Here is a 20,634-nt window from a genome sequence, read left to right on the forward strand (position 1 = left end):
TCATCTTTATTCTGGACTCATAAATAAGTCACAGTTTGGCTGTGTATAGAATTCTAGGTTGAAAATAATTTCCTTAAAATTTTGAAGCTTTTTTTTTTTTTTTTTTTGTCGTTTTAGAGCCACACCTGAGGCACATGGCAACTCCCAGATTAGGGGTTGAATTGCAGCTGTACCTGCTGGCCTATGCCACAGCCACAGCAACACCAGATCTGAGCCACATCTGCCACCTACACCACAGCTCAGCTCACAGCAATGCTGGATCCTTAGCCCACTGAGCAAGGCCAGGGATTGAACCTATGTCCTCATGGATACTAGCCAAGTTTGTAACCATTGATCCACAGCGGAGCTCCTTGAAGCCATTTCTTAATTGTCTTTTACCTTAGAGTGCTGATGAATTGATAGCTCTAATGCTATTCTGAATTTTTTTTAAATTTTTGCTGTTCTGATTCTCGATCCTTGTATGCAACTTGTTCTTTCTCTCTAGAAGCTTTTAGAATTGTTTGTCTTTGTCCAGTATTCTGATGTTCTGTAATGATGGATGTTGTTGTGGACCTGATTTATTTTGCTGTCAGTGTGCCCTTTCAATTTAGAGACTCAGTTCTTCATTTCAAAGTAATATTTTAAAATAATTTCTATGATTATTTCTTTCCCTCTGAGTCAGTCTCTGTTCTTTTTGTGGAACTCTCATTATTTAGATGGTCAACTTTCTGGACCGGTCTTTTGCTTTTTTATTAATTTGCTTCAAAAGTAAGTCAAACTTGATTTTGAATTTTATCCTCCAGGGTTTTTTGTTGTTGTTGTTGTTATTTTTTCTTTTTTTTTTGGCTGCACCTGCTGTATGAGGAAGGACTGACCATTTGTCACAACAGTGACCCAAGCCACTACAGTGACTTGTAGTGGGTACAGATCCAGTACCACAAAAGAAATCTTTCCTCTACTCTTTCTGTTGAGTTTTTATTTCTGCTGTCATGGTTTTGATTTCCAGAAGTTCTTTTTTTTTCTTATCCAGATAGTAATTACTTTTTAAACAACTTCCTGTTGTTATTTTATGCATACAATATATTATCTCTGAGTCCATTAATAATGGATTTTTTATTTTTAAACTTTTTTTTCTTTGCAATTTCTGTTTCATTTACATTGCTTTTTTTTTCTTCTTGCTTGTTTTGGTTTCTTCCTTGTATATTAAGACTGTCCTTAAATATCTAATGATCCTAGGCTGTCTGCTTATTTTATTTTTATTTTTATTTCTATTTTTAGGCCCACACCTGCGGCATATGGAAGTTCCCAGCCTAGGGGTTGAATTGGAGCTGCAGCTGCCCGCCTACACCAGAGCCACAGCAACATGGGATCCAGCTTGCAGCAATGCCAGATCTTAATCCACTGAGCAAGGCCAGAAATTGAACCTGCATCCTCATGGATAGTGTCGGATTCTTAACCCACTGCAGAGACAACACAGGTCCTTAACCCTCTTTGCCACAGAGGAAATTCCAGTCTGCTTATATTAGAGTGAGAACATTAAAAAGCTGATTGGAAAGATTGTGTGAGGGCTGGGGCCTGTAGGCTAAGGGCTTAATTGAAGGATTCCTTCATCTGTTTACAAGAACCTAGAAGAGAGTATCTTTGGGATTTCTCTTTGGGGCTGGACAGATTCTCCATATAAGTTTTTCCAAAGTATAACCATGCTCTTGTTTATGTTTGTTTAGGAATTAATTTCTCAGGTTTGCTAAATCAGTTACCATTCCTTAATTTGCTTTCTAGCTTCTAAAATGTTGCTGCTGTTGTCTCCTTTCGCTTTGTTCCTACATGGCCTAGAGGATAATACATGCATTGCCACTGCTCCCCAGCCCCAGCCCCAGCCCCCCGTTTTTAATTGGAAGCCCCATTATTTCTTTTTCTTCTTTTTCTCTTTTTGCTCTTTTAGAAGGCCGCGCCCGCAGCATATGGAAGTCCCCAAGCTGGGGGTCGAACTGGAGCTGCAGCTGCCAACCTAGACACAGCCACAGCAACACAGGACCCAGTCGCGCCTGCGACCTATATACCATAGTTCACTGCAACGGTGAATCCTTAGGCCGTTTGGCGAGGCCAGGGATCAAACCGCACCCTCATGAATACTAGTCTGACTCCTAACCCTCTAAGCCACAATGGGAACCCCCCTCCCATTATTTTTTAGGATAATTTTATTAGAGGACAACTGCAGGATTGTGGAGAAAGGCTTTGAAACAAATTACTAGATTGCCCTAAAGTCGTATGTATATGTGAAAAGAGTAATCTATTATGTAATAATTGTTTTGCAACAGGTATTAGTAGCTTTCAGGAGTATTGAGTGGACGCACCCATATGCCTCAATTCTCCAGGCGGCGGCCCTACACACAACACAGCAAATGACTTAAAACGTCGAGATGTGCTAAACAACTGGTCGGAGATAAAAACCTGCTTAACCTGGCCCAGCGCATAGACCACGCCTTTCTGGAGCGGAGAGGGTGGGAGGGGGTCCGATCTCGTTGGTGATTGGCTGGCCTCTCTGGCCAATCACGCGCAGCGAATGATTTCGCTAATCGTCGTGATCCACCTCCTAGTGGGCTTTGGCGCTACTTTGTCAAATGGGAATAGGGTACATGAGAAGGACAGAAAATTTAGCCAATGAAACCTTGGGGCGTTAATGGGCGGGGTGAGGCCGCTGCCAGGTTTGGGGCGGAAGGAGTTGTTCTGGATTAGAAGGGGAACGAAAGATGGCGGCGGAGACGCTGCTGTCCAGTCTGTTGGGGCTACTGCTTCTGGGGCTCCTGTTACCCGCAAATCTGACCGGCGGTGTCGGGAGCCTGAACCTGGAGGAGCTGAGTGAGATGCGTTATGGGATCGAAATACTGCCGTTGCCTGTCATGGGAGGGCAGGTGAGGAGGCGTAAAAGGGGAGAGGGTCCGGAGCAGAAGGGGAAGGGGGAGATGGTAGAGGAAGAAGGGCAGATGTGTAGTCTCTGGCGGGAGAATCGGTAAGAGTAAGAAGGGGATTTATGAGAACTCCTGAGGTTCGCAGACTGAGACCCATTCCCTTGGGGCCAGGGACTGGGAGGGGTGGGGCTTCCCGCTGTCAGCTTTAAGTCCCAGTTCCTGATCGAAACACTCAGACTCCTCCCCCGTGGAGAAGTGGGAGTGTCCTCTCCCCTCACCCGCTAAACACAGCTGCAGGACTTGTGGCCCATTCTGTCTTGACTGGGCTCTTCCCCAGGATATGAAGGGGGATCTCGTTGTTCTTCCTGATCCCAGGTTCTCTTTGCCTCCCCGCCCCCCGACCCTTACCTCTTTCCCAGAACCAAGCTTCGGACGTGGTGATTGTCTCCTCTAAGTACAAGCAGCGCTATGAATGTCGCCTTCCAGCTGGAGCTATTCACTTCCAGCGTGAAAGGGAGGAGGAGGCACCTGCTTATCAAGGGCCTGGGATCCCTGAGTTGTTGAGCCCAATGAAAGATGCTCCCTGCCTGCTGAAGGTGAAGGGGACTGGGATGGAGGGAATGAGGGCTTAGGAATTATCTGTTTGGGAACCAGTGTGCCTGTGAATGAGGAGTGATCCAGAGGATATGTAAGAGTTAAGAAGGCCATTGAAGGAGTAGGCATATTGTACAGACAGGAAAGAAGCAAAGACTCCTCTAACCACTGATGACACTTTGCTGAATATAGAAGGAGGATTAGATAGACGATCTCAGAAGAAGAGTTAAGCCAACGTGGTATAGGCTGGCAGCTGCAGCTCCAATTGGACCCCTAGCCTGGGAACTTCCACATGCTGTAGGTGCGGCCCTGGGTGGAGAGGGGGGGAGTTTAGCCAAGATTGAGGTGCTTAAAGAGGGTCAGTATAGGGCAAGAGGGGCACTCCCCAGACAAGCCTTCCTTGTAAAGTCAACCCTCCTCTTTCACTCTCTGTCCAGTATCCTATTTTATTTTCATCTTGGCACTTTTCATCATCTGAAATCATCTTATTACCTGAATCATCAGTTTATTTATTTTTGGTCTGAGTCCTAGCACTAGAATGTAAGTCTGTGAGGGCAGAGAATTTATATTGTGCACAGCTGTATCCCCAGTGGCTAAAACAGTACAAGGAAGTTCGATTTATTTTGTAATAGCCTATGTTTCCTTGGTCTGAGTGCTTCAAGGATATCACAATTTCCTATCTTTATGAACACAAAGAAGGATTTTTATCTTATTTATTTTTTATTGTTTGGTCTTTTTAGGGCCGCACCTGCAGCATATGAGGTTCCCAGGCTAGGGGTCAAATCAGAGCTGCAGCTGCTGGCCTACACTACAGCCACAGCAACACCAGATCTGAGCCTCGTCTGCCATCTACACCATAGCTCACGGCAACGCTGGATCCTTAATCCACTGAGCAAGGCCAGGGATCGAACCTGCAGCCTCATGGGTACCAGTCAGATTCATTTCTGTTGAGCCACGACAGGAACTCCAAAGAAGGATTTTTAAAAAGCCTTTAAAAAGAGAGGAGTGGGAGTTCCCGTCGTGGCACAGTGGTTAACGAATCTGACTAGGAACCATGAGGTTGCGGGTTCGGTCCCTGCCCTTGCTCAGTGGGTTAAGGATCTGGCGTTGCCGTGAGCTGTGGTGTAGGTTGCAGACGCGGCTCGGATCCCGTGTTGCTGTGGCTCTGGTGTAGGCCAGTGGCTACAGCTCCAATTAGACCCCTAGCCTGAGAACCTCCATATGCCGTGAGAGCGGCCGAAGAAATAGCAAAAAGACAAAAAAAAAAAAAAAAAAAGAGGAGTGGAAAACCCACAGGTGGGAACCAGCTAGGCTGTAGAGGTCTCTCTCCAAGTCACAGAAGGCTAACAGCCATCCCTCCTCACCAAGAATCTGGAGGATTGAATGTGGAAGCAGGGGGAGGTAAGAAGTAGATGAGAGGTGATGTGTCTGCGACCTGGGAGAGATTCTGGTTCTAAGAAGATATATCACCATCCCCTTGACTTTTCTTTTTTTTTTTTTATTGTCAGACCAAAGACTGGTGGACGTATGAATTTTGTTATGGACGCCACATCCAGCAGTACCACATGGAAGGTGACTCCTTTCTACATTTTCCCTAAGTCCTCAGCAACCTGTAATGGAAGGTGACCTGCCTCCCCAGATCCCTTCCTAGTCCTGTGAGAACAGGGTAACCCGCGCTTCACTGTGCTTTCTCTTGCAGATTCAGAGATCAAAGGTGAAGTCCTCTATCTTGGCTACTACCAATCGGCCTTCGACTGGGATGATGAAACAGCTAAGGTGGCAGGAGTGTGGGATTGGGAGAGAAAGGGGTCCGGGCTGCAGAGAGCCCTGATGAGAAGGGGAGGGTCAGGAATAGCTAATTGTTTCTCTCGGAGCTTGGTGGCCATCAGGACGAAGTGCTCTTCTTCCTCCTTGCTGTCTTTCTTATGTCCCTCTGTCTTGCCTGATGTCCTCCCCAGGCCTCCAAGCAGCATCGCCTGAAACGCTACCACAGCCAGACTTATGGCAATGGGTCTAAGTGCGACCTCAACGGGAGGCCCCGGGAAGCTGAGGTTCGGGTGAGTCCTGGAAGAGGGAAGTTAACACTCCTCTGGTGACAACTCAGATTCTAAGGGAAGAGGAGAGGGTTGCATGGTATAGTCAAGAATGTCTCTCCCAGACCCTAAACCCTAAGTTTAAGACTTGTATTTCCAGCTTCTTACCACTGCCTAGATTTTCAGAGGCACTTCAAGTCAGCATTTCCCAAATCTCCCCTCCAAACCCCCCAACCACACTTTTTTCCATGTTTCCCCTTTCTGTCCCTCTGGAAACCTGAGTGTCATCACTGACTCTTGCTTCTCCTTCATCTTGTCTTCCTTCCTTACTCTGCAGTGAGGTCATGCTGGTGTATGTGTCGGGCTCCGCTCCAGGAATAAATACAGTGGTGGGCAGACATGCAGCCCCTGCCCTCCTGGACTGAAGTCGGGAAAGGAAGGCAGAGGTTAGAGCATCACAGAAATGAGCCTGTGATTGCAAATTGAGAAGTGATGTGGAGGAAAGGAATCTAGGTCTCTTAGAGTCGATAACAAAGCCCATTCACTCTACTTCTAGATTTCTCTCACAGCTCTCCTCTTCTTTCCTATGCTTGATACCTTCATCTGTTACCTACATCACTGCTAAAGCTTCTTAACAAGCATTCCTGATCTAATGGTCCTTAATGAGTTCAGGCAGGCAGCTGTATGGCAGACAAGAAAGTTCCTCAGGTGATTCTAATGTATGTTTACAAACATACACACCTGTAGAGAACCCATGACACAAGCATTATCTTGCTATAATTTAGATGGGCACATGCAATTGTGTGCTGGTAAATGTTGCCAGGATAGGGTGGAGTGGTGGTGGTGGGGAGCCCAAAGGTACTGTTTGCCAATATCCATGGCATAAATATCCCCACCATGGCCAAATTCATGCCGTCACTGGGATGTCAGTCATATGGCAGTGTTCCTAAAAATTCGCCATTTGGCTCTTGTGAACTGGCCTGAGCTAGCTTCAACACACCACTGCGAGCAAGTATCACTTTTCTACTGGGTTCTGGAAAGGCTTCAATAACTCTGCCTTGTACAAAGGATAAGATCCAGATAATTCAGTGCAGACCAGGGTGGTAGCAGGGGAAACGGTGGGAAGCAGTCAGATTCTGGACTTTTTTTTTTCTTTTTTTTGGTCTTTTTTTTGCCTTTTTGAGGGCTGCTCCTGCGGCATATGGAGGTTCCCAGGTTAGGGGTCTAATTAGAGCTACAGCTGCCGGCCTACACCGCAGCCACAGCAACGCGGGATCTGAGCCTCATTTGCGACCTACACCACAGCTCACGGCAATGCCAGATCCTTAACCCACTGAGCAAGGCCAGAGGTCGAACCCGCAAACTCATGGTTCCTAGTCGGACTCGTTTCCGCTGCGCCACAATGGGAACTCCAAGATTCTGGACTACTTTGAATGTAAGATTTGTTGATGGATTGGATGTGAGTCAGGTATGACTCCAGGATTTTTAGCTTTAATGACTAGAAGAATAGAATTATCATTTACTAAAGTGGGGAGGAATGGCTTTAGAGGAGAAAACTAGGCAGGTGTTGGACATAGGAAGTTCAAAATGCCTATTAGATTTCCTAGTGGTGGTGTCCAGTTGGTAGTTGGCTCTGTAATTCTGGAGTTTCTGGTGCAAGGTCTGAGTTGGAGATAAAAATTCTTACTGCGTTTCTTTCCCACTGCCCTTCTTTCTGTCCTTTGAACCAGTGAGTCTCATTGTTCCCTCTGCCTAGAGGCATCTTCCCAGAGATCTTTGAATGGCTGGCTCCATCCTCTCATTCAGGTTATATATCTCTGTGACACCTCCACAGGGAGACCTAACATAGGCTCTTAGACACCCCCCCTCCCCGCGCTCCATTCCAGTAAACACCTGCAGTGTTTTATATTCTTCAAAGCATATGTCATTTCCTGAAATTAGCTTATTTTTTGAGTTCAATCTTTCTGTCTATCCCCACCCCTAGGATAAGCTCCAGAAAGTCAGGGACAATGTCTGTCTTATTTTCTGCTATATCCTTAGTGCCTTGAACAGTGCCTGGCACCAAGTAGGTGCCCAGAGGTTATTCACTGAATGAATGGAATGAATGATAAGCTAGTTCAAATGTCGCTTTATTTTAGGTGACCTTTCTTGGCGAGCCTAGAAAGTTCATTGTGTTCCTTCAGCGCTTCGTATACCTACATCCACATAGATCCATGTATTAACCTGCTCGGGCTGCTGGAACAAAATACCACAGGCTGGGTAGCTTATAAACAACAGAAATTTATTTCTCATGGTTCAGGAAGCTGATGTCTGAGATCAGCGGTTGAGTGAGGGCCCTCTTCCAGGTCACAGACTTCCTGTTGTTTCCTCACAAAGGAGCTCTGTGGGGTCCCTCTCATAAGAACCTTAATCCCATCCATGAGAGCTCCATCCTCATGACCTAATCGTCTCCCAAAGGCCCCACCTCCTCATACCATCAGAGCAGGCATTGGGAGTTCAACACACGTATTTTAGGGCGACAGAGACAATTCAGACCATAGCAACCCACAAGCATCCACACACACATATGATCTGTTATGGCACTTACTTCCTTATGTTCTGTTTTTTTCTTATTTGTACCTTCAGTAGGCCAGGTACTGAAAGCAAAGACTGCATTTTCCTCTATTGAACATATGCCCTGTGCCAAGCACTATACTAGAAACTGGAGGAGTTCCCTTTGTGGCTCAGCAGTATCGAACCCGGCTAGTATCCATGAAGACGTGGGTTTGATCCCTGGCCTTGCTCAGTGGGTTAAGGATCCAGCATTACCGTGAGCTGTGATATAGGTCGCAGACACGGCTTGGATCTGGAATTGCTGTGGCTGTGGTGTGGGCTGGCAGCTGTGGCTCCGATTTGACCCCCTAGCCTGGAAACTTCCATATGCCGTGGGTATGGCCCTAAAAAGACAAAAAAAAAATTTTTTTTTAAAAAAAGAAACTGGAGATGAAATGGTGACTGAGAGACCTAGTCCTGCTCTCAAGAGACAGACATTAAACAGCCATAGCAAGTAGGATAGAGGCTCCAACGCATGACAAGGTCCATATCACAGGCGGCGCACAATAAAGGAACTAATGGAGTCTAGGCCAAGGGGAAGCCTGTAGAGAAAGGGACCTTTGGCCTGACAACCAAAGGATAAGGAATTAGTCCAGCAGCTGTAGAGGAGTAGAAAGGGCATTCCAGGTGGAAGGTACAGTGAGTGCAAAAGGCCTGGAGGCAAGAGGGATTGATAGCCCTTCACAGGGACCAGAGGGAATTGTGGGAAGGGAGTATGGGAGGTGAGCCTGCGGTTATTAGAGGGCAAGTCACAGGTCACAAAGCTCTGTGGCTGTGTTAAGTTTGGACAGTCTGAGAAATGAGGGGGAGCCATTGAAGTGTTTTGAATAGGGTGATGGCACATTCAGTGTTGGTTTTGAAGGCTCCCTCTGGCTGGATCGTAGCAAGTGATGCAGAGAGGCCAGTTAGGAGGTGGTTGCAGTAATCCAGGTAAGAAGCCAAAGCGGCCCGGAGATGGGAATTATTGGAGAGATTTAAGGGGCAAAAATGAATAGAGTAGGATTCCCAGGTTTCTGGCTTGAGCAACTGGATAGATGGTGGGTTTTGTTACTGAGATGGGTGCAGTGGGAAGAGGCATAGGTTTGGTGCAGGAAAATGATTTTGGTTTTGAATATGGTGATTTTCCTGTCTAGGCATCCAAGTAGAGATCTCTGAGGAGGCTGTGGGATCTGTGGGTCTGGAGCTCAGGAGAGAACTCTAAATTGAACCCAGAGTGCTGGAGTCATCAACATACTGGGTATCATTGAAGCCATGGTATGAATGAAATCCCCCCAAAGAAATAGTACACAGTGAGAAAAGTGGAACAGAACTCTGAGGAGGTCGTCATTGAAAACTTGGGCAGAAGGGGGCCTTTGTCAAGAAGGGGCCAGAAAAGAGACTGGAGGCAGGGAACCCAGGAAAGGCCATGTCTCAAGGAAGGGCTGGTCCGTGGTATTGGCTGCATCTGAACCTTCAAGGAAGAGGAGAATTAAACTCTGCTTGTGGATGATCATGGAATTATTATTTTAATAAAGACAAACACATGCATGGAAATAAAAGTTCAGATGGTAGGGAGGGGAACCAGATGAAAATTGATAAGTCCTCTGCTCCTAGTCTCCCCTGACCAGTCTTTTGGTTGGACTCAATGCCAGAGGTCATTGGAGATTTTCACCAGAACAGTTTCAGTGGGATGGTGAAGATGAGGTATTGAGGAGTGTGGTGAGAAAGCAGAGATCTTTGAAGAAGTCTGCATGCAAAGGGGAGGGAAAAGGGGGGCACTAGTTAGTGGGGCTGTGGCCCTGGCAATGAGGGGCTTTGTGGTTGTTGTTTCATGGTTTCAGGTGGGAGCATGTTTATTTATTTATTTATTTATTTATTTTTCTCTTTTGCTATTTCTTTGGGCCGCTCCCGCGGCATATGGAGGTTCCCAGGCTAGGGGTCCAATCGGAGCCGTAGCCACCGGCCTACGCCAGAGCCACAGCAACACGGGATCCGAGCCGCGTCTGCAACCTACACCACAGCTCACGGCAACGCCGGGTCCTTTCCCCACTGAGCAAGGGCAGGGACCGAACCCGCAACCTCATGGTTCCTAGTCGGATTCGTTAACCACTGCGCCACAACGGGAACTCCCGGAGCATGTTTAAATGCTGGTGGATCTAGTAGAAGGGAGGTGAGGTTGAGGTACCCGAGAAAGAAAAAGACTAGAAGGTAGGCAGAGCTGGGGTCCTCAGGAGGGGGCTCTGCAGTTGTAAGTGCAACAGAAGGGTGGCTTATTTGCTGAGGAGTCTGGAGGTTTTAGTGGCAGAAAGTTGAGGGCCTTCCGGTCTGGCTGCTGCTCAGTTTTTATATCCTGATGGGCCACCCAGGTTCAAAGCCTACCTCACTGAGTGAAGCCCCCAGTCCAGGGCAGGCATGGTGAAGTTGCCCCCTTGGTAGAAGCAGGGTGCACAAGTGTTTGGTAAAAGCACAGTTTCCATGGAGTTTGGGAGCAATGGGTTCGCCATCTGGAATTAAATAAGTTTGGATCACCACCTCGATTCTTATATTAAGTAAGATTTCAGATTTTTTTCCTTTAAAATGTTTAATCATGAACCATTTCAAACATACAGAAAATAGTGTCATAGAGACCCGTAAATCCACTGCCAAGTTAAACAGGTGTTAACATTTTGCCATATTTGCTTCAGATCTGTATTTTTTTTTTAAATAAAAGGGATAAAATGCTAATGATACAGTTAAAGCCCACCCTCTCATTTCTTCCCTCTCTCTCCTCTCCAGAAAGAACCATAACAATCTCTGTGCTTGTTTTGGACTTTTGTTAGTGCTACACAGATCACAGGCAATGTATATAATTTCTGCCTTAAAATTATACATCAATATACTTTTGCTTTTTCATTAATCGATGTTTTTACCATTCTGTGGTGTGACATTGCAGATCTAGTTCAGTGATTTTAATGGCTGCATTGTCTCATTGTTTATTTATCCATTCCTCTATTGAGAAGCAGTTGAGTTTCAGCTCTAATGCCCTTACACACAGTGCTGCAATGTTGGTCTCATGAATGGAAGAGTTTCTCCAGGGAAATACCTTGAAGTAGAATCATTGGGTTATAGGGAATGCATATTTTATTGGTGAATTTGGTACATTGCCCTTTTTTTTTTTTAATGTCTTTTAACATATAGGCATTCTTCACTTTTTAAAATTTATTTTTATGTTATAGTAAAATAAACAATATTAAAATTTATCATTTTAACAATTTTAATTGCACAATTCAGTGGCAGTAAGTACATTAACACTGTTGTATAATCATGACCACTCTCTGTTTCCAGAACTTTTTCATCATCCCAAACAGAAACTCTGTACCCATTAAGCAATAATTCTCCATTTCCCTACCCACAACCTCTGTTCTAATTTCTGTCTCTATAAATCTGACTGTTCTAGTTACCTCATATAAGTGGAATCAGACAATACCTGTCCTTTTGTGTCTGGCTGATCTTACTTAGCATAATGTTTTCAAGGTTCATTCATGTTGAAGCATATATTAAAATTTTATTTCTTTTTATGGCATAATTTATAGTGTATTCCTTTTACGGGATATTTAACAATTGCATGTATATACCGCATTTTGTTTACTCATCTCTTGATGTATAGACTCTGGTGTTTCTACCTTTTGACTATTGTGAATAATGCTGCAATGAACATTAGTGTACAAGTATCTGTTTGAGTCCCTATTTTCAATTCTTTGGGTATATATACCTAGAAGTGGAATGTACGTTATGGTAATTCAATGTTTAGCTTTTGGAGGAATTGCCAAACTGTTTTCCACGGCAGCTATACTATACATTCCCACTAGCCATGCCCAAGGATTCAAATTCTTCACATCCTCTCCAACATTTGTTATTTTTTTTTAAGTGACTATCCTAATGGGTATAAAATGGTATTCTTTGAGGTTTTGATTTGCATTTCCCTAATGATTAATGATGTTAAGCATTTTTCATGTGTTTATTGGCCATTTATATATCTTTGCCCATTTTTGAATTGGGTTATTTATGTTGTTGTTATTGAGTTGTAGAAGTTCTTAATACATTCTGGATATTAATCACTTAGATATAGGATTTGCAGATATTTTCTCCTACCCTGTGGGTTGCTTATTTTCTCTCTCTCTCTCTTTTTAAATTTGTTTTTTTATTTTTGGCCACCCAGTGGCATATGGAGCTCCCAGGCTAGGGATCATATCTGAGCCACAGTTGCGACTTGAGCTACAGCTGTGACAACGTGGGGATCCCTAACCTACTGTGCCAGGCCGGGGACTGAATCCAGGTCCCAGCACTCCCAAGACACCGCCAATCCTGTTGCACCACAGTCAGAGCTCCAAGGTTACTTTTTCTTTTTCTTTTTTTTGTTTTTTTGCCATTTCTTGGGCTGCTCCCACGGCATATGGAGGTTCCCAGGCTAGGGGTCTAACTGGAGCTGTAGCTGCCAGCCTACGCCAGAGCCACAGCAACTCGGGATCCGAACCGCGTCTGCTACCTACACCACAGCTCATGGCAACGCCGGATCCTTAACCCACTGAGCAAGGCCAGGGATCAAACCTGTAACCTCATGGTTCCTAGTCGGATTCGTTAACCACTGCGCCATGATGGGAACTCCTACTTTTTCTTTTGATGGTGTTCTTTCATGCACAAAAGTTTCTTATTTTGATGAAGTCTAATTTATCTATTTTTTCTTTTATTGCCTGTGTTTTTGTTACCACATTTAAGAACTCATTACCTATTCCAAAGTCATCCAGATTTTCACCTATGTTTTCTTCTATGAAATACACACACACACACACACACACACACATACATAATAGTTCTATCTTTTAAATTTTGGTCTTTGATCCATATTAATATTGTATATGGTATAAAATAAGCATCTAATTTCATTGTTTTGCATCTGAATTTCCAGTTTTTCTAGCACCATTTGTTGAAAATTGTGTCATTTTCCCTTTGAATGTTCTTGGTACCTTTGTTGAAGATCAAATGACCAAATATCTGAGGGTCTGTTTCTGAGCTCTCTATTCTATTCCATTGGTGTGTATGTCTGTCCTTATGTCAATACCACACTGTTTTGATTACTGTAACTTTGTAGTAAGTTTAGAAATTGAGAAGTGTGAATCTTCCAATTTTGTTGTTTTTAAAGGTTGTTTGGACTGTTTGAAGCCCCTTGAGAGTCCATGTGACTTTTTTTTTTTGTCTTTTTGCTATTTCTTGGGCCGCTCCTGCGACATATGGAGGTTCCCAGGCTAGGGGTCCAATCGGAGCTGTAGCCTCCGGCCTATGCCAGAGCCACAGCAATGTGGGATCCAAGCCGCATCTGCAACCTACACCACAGCTCACGGCAATGCCACATCATTAACCCACTGAGCAAGGGCAGGGACCAAACCCCCAACCTCATGGTTCCTAGTTGGATTCGTTAACCACTGCGCCACAACGGGAACTCCCCATGTGACTTTTTAAAATTTATTGAAGTGTAGTTAATTTACAATGTTATGTTAATTTCTACTGTACAGAAAAGCAATTAAATTAATTATACACATAATTTTTTCTATTTTCTTTTCCACTGTGGTTTATCACAAGATATTAAATATAATTCCTTGTGATATACAGCAGGACCTTGTTGTTTATCTACCCTATATATGATAGTTTGCCACTGCTAATCCCAAACCAAATTCCTAAATCTTTTCTTCCCACACCCTTGTAGCCACAAGTCTATTCTCTACATCTGTGAGTCTATTTCTGTTCCATGAATAAATTTATTTGTGTCATATTTTAGATTCCACCTATGAGTGATATCATGTGGTACTTGTCTTTCTCTTTCTGACCTATTTCGCCTAGTATGATGATCTCTAGGTCCATCCATGTTGCTGCAAAGGGCATTATTTCATTCTTTTTAATGGCTGTGTAATATTTAATTGTATCTGTATACCACATTTCTCTATCCATTCATCTATCAATGGACATTTAGATTATTTCCATGTCTTGGCTATTGTAAATAGTGCTGCTATGAACTTAGGAGTGCATGTATCTTTTCAAATTGCAGTTTTGTCTAGATATATGCCCAGGAGTGGGATTGCTGGATCATATGGTAGCTCTATTCTTAGTTTTTGAAAAAACCTCCTTACTATTCTCCATAGTCTGCTGTACCAATTTACATTACCACTAACAGTATAGGAAGGTTGTATTTTCTCCACACCTTCCAGCATTTATTATATGTAGACTTTTTGGGCAGGGGGTGCCATGCCTGAAGCATGTGGAAGTTCCTGGAGCAGGGATCGAATCTATGCCACAGATGTGACCAAGCCACAGCAGTGACAACGCCACATTTTTAACCCATTGCACCACCAGGGAACTCCATTATCTGCACACTTTCTGATGATGGCCATTCTGACCTTTGTGAGGTGGTACCTAGTAGTTTTGATTTGCATTTCTCTAATAATTAGGGTTGTTGAGCATCTTTTCATGTGCTTGTTGGCCATCTCTTTGGAGAAATGTCTGGTTCTTCTGCTCTTTTCTTCTTTCTTTCTTTCTTTCTTTCTTTCTCTCTTTCTTTCTCTCTTTCTTTCTCTTTCCTTTCTTTCCTTCCTTTCTTTTTTTTCTTTCTTTCTTTCTTTCTTTCTTTCTTTCTTTCTTTCTTTCTTTCTTTCTTTCTTTCTTTTCTTTCTTTCTTTCTTTCTCTCTTTCTTTCTCTCTTTCTTTCTCTCTCTCTTTCTTTCTCTCTTTCTTTTTCTTTCTTTCTTTCTGTCTGTCTGTCTGTCTGTCTGTCTGTCTGTCTTTTTAGAGCCTCACCCATGGCATATGGAAGTTTCCAGGCTAGGGGTCAAATCAGAGCTGTAGCCACTGGCATATGCCACAACCACAGCAATGCAGGATGCGAGCCGCATCTGTGGCCTACACCGCAGCTTGCGGCCATGTCAGGTCCTTAACCCATTGACCAGGGCCAGCAATTAAACCTGCATCCTCATGGATACTAGTCAGATTAGTTTCTGCTGAGCCACCATGGGAACTCCTCTGCTCACTTGTCAGTTGGGTGGTTTTGTTGTTGTTCTTGAGTTGTATGAGCTGTTTGTATATTTGGGAAATTAAATCCTTGGTGACATCATTTGCAAATGTTTTTCTCTCATTCCTTAGGTTGTTTTCATTTTGTTTATGGTTTCCTTTGCTGTGAAAAAGCTTAGAAGCTGTTTAGGTCCCATTTGTTTATTTTTGCTTTTATTTTTATTGCCTTGGGAGACCAAGCTAAGAAAACATTGCTGCAGTTTATGTCAGAGAATGTTTTGCCTGTGTTCTAAGAGTTCTGTGGTGTCATGTCTCGCATTTAAGTCTTTAAGCCATTTAGAGTTTATTTCTGTGTATGGTATGAGGGAGTTTCTAACACCATTGATTTACACGCAACTGTCCAGCTTTCCCAATACCATTTGCTAGAGAGACTGATTTTCTCCATTTTATATTCTTTCCTCCTTTATTAAACATTAATTGACTATATATATGTGTGTGAGTTTATTTCTGGGCTTTATTCTCTCGTTGATCCATATGTCTGTTTTTGTGCCAATGTCATGCCATCTTGATTACTGTAGCTTGGTAGTATTATTTAAAGCTTGGGATAGTTATGCCTTCTGCTTTTTTCTTTTTCCTCAGAATTGCCAAAGCAATTCTGCGTCTTTTATAGTTCCATATAAATTTTAGGATTATTTGTTCTAGTTCTGTGAAAAATGTCATGAGTAATATGACAGGGATTGCCTTAAATCTCTATATTGCTTTTGTAGTATAGCCATTTTAACAATATTGATTCTTCCAATCCAAGAGTATAAGATATCTTTCCATTTCTTTGAATCATTATCAATTTCATTTATCATTGTTTTATAGTTCTTAGCATATAAGTCTTTGACCTTTTTGCCAGGTTTATTCCTAAGGTTTTCTTTGGGTGGGGGATTTTTTTTTTTTTTTTTATGGCCACATCTACAGCATATGGGAGTTTTCCCAGGGATATGGTCAAATTGGAGCTAAAGCTTCAAGCCTGCTCCACAGCCACAGCAACACCAGATCTGAGCTGTATCTGCAGCCTACACTGCAGTTTGTGGCAACACCAGATCCTTAACTCACTGAGCTACAACAGAAATTCTGGCGTGATTTTAAAAGTTTTTTTTTTTTTTTTTCTTTTTACAGCTGCACTTGTGGCATATGGAAGTTCCCAGGCTTGAGGTCCAGTTGGAGCTGCAGCTGTCAACCTACGCCACAGCCACAATAATATGGGATCTGGGCTGCATCTTCAACCTATACCATATAGCTCATGGCAATGCCAAATCCTTAACCCACTGAGCAGGGCCAGGGATCAAACCTGTATCCTGGAGTTCCCGTCGTGGCGCAGTGGTTAACGAATCCGACTAGGAACCATGAGGTTGCGGGTTCGGTCCCTGCCCTTGCTCAGTGGGTTAACGATCCGGCGTTGCCTTGAGCTGTGATGTAGGTTGCAGACGCGGCTCGGATCCCGTGTTGCTGTGGCTCTGGCGTAGGCCAGTGGCTACAGCTCCAATTCGACCCCTAGCCTGGGAACCTCCATATGCTGTGGGAGCGGCCCAAAGAAATAGCAAAAAAAAAAAGACAAAAAAAACACACAAAAAACCCTGTATCCTTATGAATACTGGTTGGTCTCATAACCTGCTGAACCACAATAGGAACTCCATAAAAGGTATTTTTTTATATTTCTTTTTAAAATTATTAAAAAATTTTTTATTGAAGCATAGTTAATTTGCAGTGTTGTGTTAATTTCTGCTGTACAGCAAGGTGACTCAATTATACATATATATTTTTTCATATTCTTTCTCATTATGGTTCATCATAGGATAGTGAATATAGTTCCCTGTACTATATAACAGGACCTTGTTTTCTATCCATTCTATACATAATAGTTTGCCCCTGCTAATCCCAGACTCCCAGGCCTTCCCTCTCCCACCTCCCCTCTCCTTGACAACCACAAGTCTTTTCGCTCTATCTTTGAGTCTTTTCTTCATAGATATATTAATTTGTGTCATATTTTAGATTCCATATATGAGTGATATCATGTGGTAGTTGTCTTTTTCTGTCTAACTTACTTCACTTAGTATGATAATCTCTAGGTCCGTCCATGTTGCTGCAAATGGTATTATTTCATTCTTTTTAATGGTTGTATAATATTCCATTGCATATATGTACCACATCTTCTTTATCCATTCATCTGTTGACAAACATTTAGGTTGTTTCTATATCTTGCTATTTTCAATAGGGCTGCAATGAACATTGGGGCGTGTATCTTTTCAAATTATAGTGTTGTCTGGATATATGCCCAGGAGTGGGATTACTGGATCATATGTAGCTCTATTCTTAGTTTTTTTAAGAAGCCTCCATGCCGTTTTCCATAGTAGCTGCACCAATTTACATTCCCACCAACAGTGTAATAGGGTTTCCTTTTCCCTACACCCTCTCCAGCATTTATTATTTGTAGACTTAGGAATAATGGCCTTTCTGACTGATGTGAGGTGGTACATCATTGTAGTTTTGATTTGCATTTCTCTAATAATTAGGGATATTGAGCATCTTCTCGTGTGCCTTTTGGCCATCTTCTTTGGAGAAATGTCTATTTGGTTCTTCTCACTTTTCAGTTGGATTGTTTTTTGCTGTTGTTGTTGAGTTGTATGAGCTGTTTGTTTGGAGATGAAGTTCTTGGTTACATCATTTGCAAAATTTTTTCCTATTCTATAGGTTGTCTTTTCATTTTGTTTATGACTTCCTTTGCTGTGAAAAAGCTTATGAGTTTGATTAGGTCCCATTTGTTTGTTCTCTTTTATTTCTATTGCTTTGGGAGACTGACCTAAGAAAACATTGCTGCAGTTTATGTCAAAGAATGTTTTGCCTATGTTCTCTTCTAAGAGTTTTATGGTGTCTTGTCTTATATTTAAGTCTTTAAGCCATTTTGAGTTTGTTTTTGTGTATAGGTTTGAGGGTGTGGTCTAACTTCATTAATTTACATATGGCTGTCCAACTTTCCCAACACTACTACTGAAGAGATTTTTTTCCCATTGTATGTTCCTGCCTCCTTTGTCAAAGATTGATTGACTGGAGGTGTGTGGGTTTATCTTCTAGGCTCTACGTTCTGTCTCATTGATTCGTGTGTTTGTTTTCATTCTAAATAAATTGTATTGTTCTTTTACATTTCCTTTCTGACATTTCATTGTTAGTGGAAAAAAATGCAACTGAGAGTTCCCTTGTGGTGCAGTGGGTTAAGGATCTGGCATTCTCACTGTAGTGGCTCAGGTCGCTGTGTGGCATGGGTTTAGTCCCTGGCCTGGGAACTTACACATGCTGTGGGTGTGGCCAAAAAGAAAGAATAATTAAAAAAATTTAAGAAAGAAATGCACTGGATTTCTTAATGTATGTTAATCTTGTATCCTACTACCTTGCTGAATTCGTTTATTAGTTCTAATAGTTTTTGAGTTGAATCTTGAGCGTTTTCTATATATAGTATTATGTCATCTGCATACAATGACAATTTTACTTCTTCCTTTCCAATTTGGATGCCTTTTATTTCTTTTTCTTGGCCAATTGCTGTGGCAAGGACTTCAATACTATGTTGAACAGAATGGCGAAAGCAGATATCCTTGTCTTGTTACAGAGTTTATTGGGAAGGCTTTCAGCTTTCTACTGTTGATACTATTATAAATGAAATTTTCAAAAAATTTCTTCTTTGGGTTGTTCATTGCAAGTAATAGAAATGTAACCAATATTTGCATGTTGATTTTATACTGCATCTTCTCTGAATTTATTTATTAGCTCTAACATTTTTTTTGGTTCCTTTGGACTTTCTATGTAGTATGTCATGTCACCTCTGAAATAGATAAATTTACTTCTTCCTTTCCAATTTGGGTAGCCTTTACTTCTTTTTCTTGCCTAATTGCTCTGGTTAGAACTTCTAGTACTATGTTAAATAGAAGTGACACAAAGCAGGCATCTTTATCTTGTTCCTAATACTGGGGGAAAAGATTTCATTCTTTTACCATTGAGTATGGCATTAGCTGTGGGGTTGTCATATATGTCCTTTTTCATGATGAGACATTCTTTTCTAGTTTATCAAGTGATTTTATCATGAAATTATGTTGAATTTTGTCAAATGCTTTTTATACATAAGTTGAGATGATCATGTGGCTTTTTTCTGCATTCTATTCATGTGACACATTATGTAAATTGACTTTTTATATGTTGAACCATCTTTGCATTCCTGGAATAAATTCCTCATAAATCATGATGCATAATGCTTTCAAAATGCTGCTGAATTTGTTTTGCTAGTATTTTGTGAGAAATTTTACATCTGTATTCACGAGGAATATCAGTCGGTAATTTTCTTTTCTTTCTTTTTTTTTTAATTTTTTGTCTTTTTGCTATTTCTTTGGATCGCTCCCGCGGCATATGGAGGTTCCCAGGCTAGGGGTCTTAGCGGAGCTGTAGCCGCTGGCCTACGCCAGAGCCACAGCAACGCGGGATCCGAGCCGCGTCTGCAACCTACACCACAGCTCACGGCAACGCAGGATCGTTAACCCACTGAGCAAGGGCAGGGACCGAACCCGCAACCTCATGGTTCCTAGTCGGATTCGTTAACCACTGCGCCACAACGGGAACGCCAGTAATTTTCTTTTCATGTAATATCTGTCTGGCTTTGGTATCAGAGTAATGCTGACCTCATAGAATGGGTTAGAGAAACATTCTTTGTATAGTCCAGATTTAATTAATTTCTTAGTTACCTATATTTTCTCTATAGCTTGTCTTTTTCTATCATTTAGAGTGTGTTAAATATACTTTAATTTTTTTTTTGCTTTTTAGGGCCGCATCTGTGGCATGTGGAGGTTCCCAGGCTAGGGGTCTGTTTGGAGCTACAGCTTCCGGCCTACCCTACAGCCACAGCAACACCAGATCCAAGCCACATCTGTGACCTACAGATGCGGCTCATGGCAGCTCCAGATCCTTAACCCACTGAACGAGGCCAGGGATCAAACCTGCAACCTCATGGTTCCTCGTTGGGTTCATTTCCACTGCGTCACAATGGGAACTCCTACTTGTAATTTTAAAAAGTTTTAAATTCCAATATGATTAAAACTTTCAATCTTTTTCTTTATAGTTTGTACTTTTTTTAATCTTTTATTAAATACTTTTCCTATATTTTTCAAATTTTTGAAGTTTTTCTATCATGTTTTGGACTTTAATGTATGATATAAGCTTGGGAGCTAAGTATACCCAGTTTTCTTCTGGATAACCAATTGTTCCAGCATCATTTATTAAATACTCTGTACTTTCCTCTCTGATTTGTAGCACCAGCTCAATCATCTGTCAAGTTCCCATATATATGTGCTCATTTTCTTCTTGGCTTCTCTTTTGTTTCAATTGTCTATTACTAAATATTGGTGTCTGATAATTTACATTTTCCTTTGTTCTTTAAACCTATCTGGGATATTATTGGACCAATTCTGTGAAAATTCTTTTGGAGA

At 42.3% G+C, this 20,634-nt stretch overlaps 1 protein-coding gene across 4 annotated transcripts in view; it reads left to right on the forward strand.

Moving 5' to 3' along the window:
• The first annotated feature begins 2,645 nt into the window (after nucleotides 1-2,645).
• The window catches only part of OS9 (OS9 endoplasmic reticulum lectin), a 47,456-nt gene continuing 29,467 nt past the window's right edge, over nucleotides 2,646-20,634 (forward strand). For 3 of the 4 annotated variants that reach the window (XM_047787045.1, XM_047787047.1, XM_047787046.1), the window contains exons 1-5: nucleotides 2,695-2,891; nucleotides 3,308-3,484; nucleotides 4,991-5,054; nucleotides 5,182-5,258; nucleotides 5,441-5,539. In XM_047787045.1, coding sequence (XP_047643001.1) covers nucleotides 2,730-2,891; nucleotides 3,308-3,484; nucleotides 4,991-5,054; nucleotides 5,182-5,258; nucleotides 5,441-5,539 — 579 coding nt within the window. In that variant the 5' untranslated portion in view covers nucleotides 2,695-2,729. Of the gene's footprint in view, nucleotides 2,892-3,307; nucleotides 3,485-4,990; nucleotides 5,055-5,181; nucleotides 5,259-5,440; nucleotides 5,540-20,634 lie in introns of all 4 variants that reach the window. The other variant, XM_047787048.1, reaches the window with a different exon arrangement.

The sequence above is a fragment of the Phacochoerus africanus genome, chromosome 7 (assembly GCF_016906955.1).
Source record: "Phacochoerus africanus isolate WHEZ1 chromosome 7, ROS_Pafr_v1, whole genome shotgun sequence".
Classification (NCBI taxonomy): Eukaryota; Metazoa; Chordata; class Mammalia; order Artiodactyla; family Suidae; genus Phacochoerus; species Phacochoerus africanus.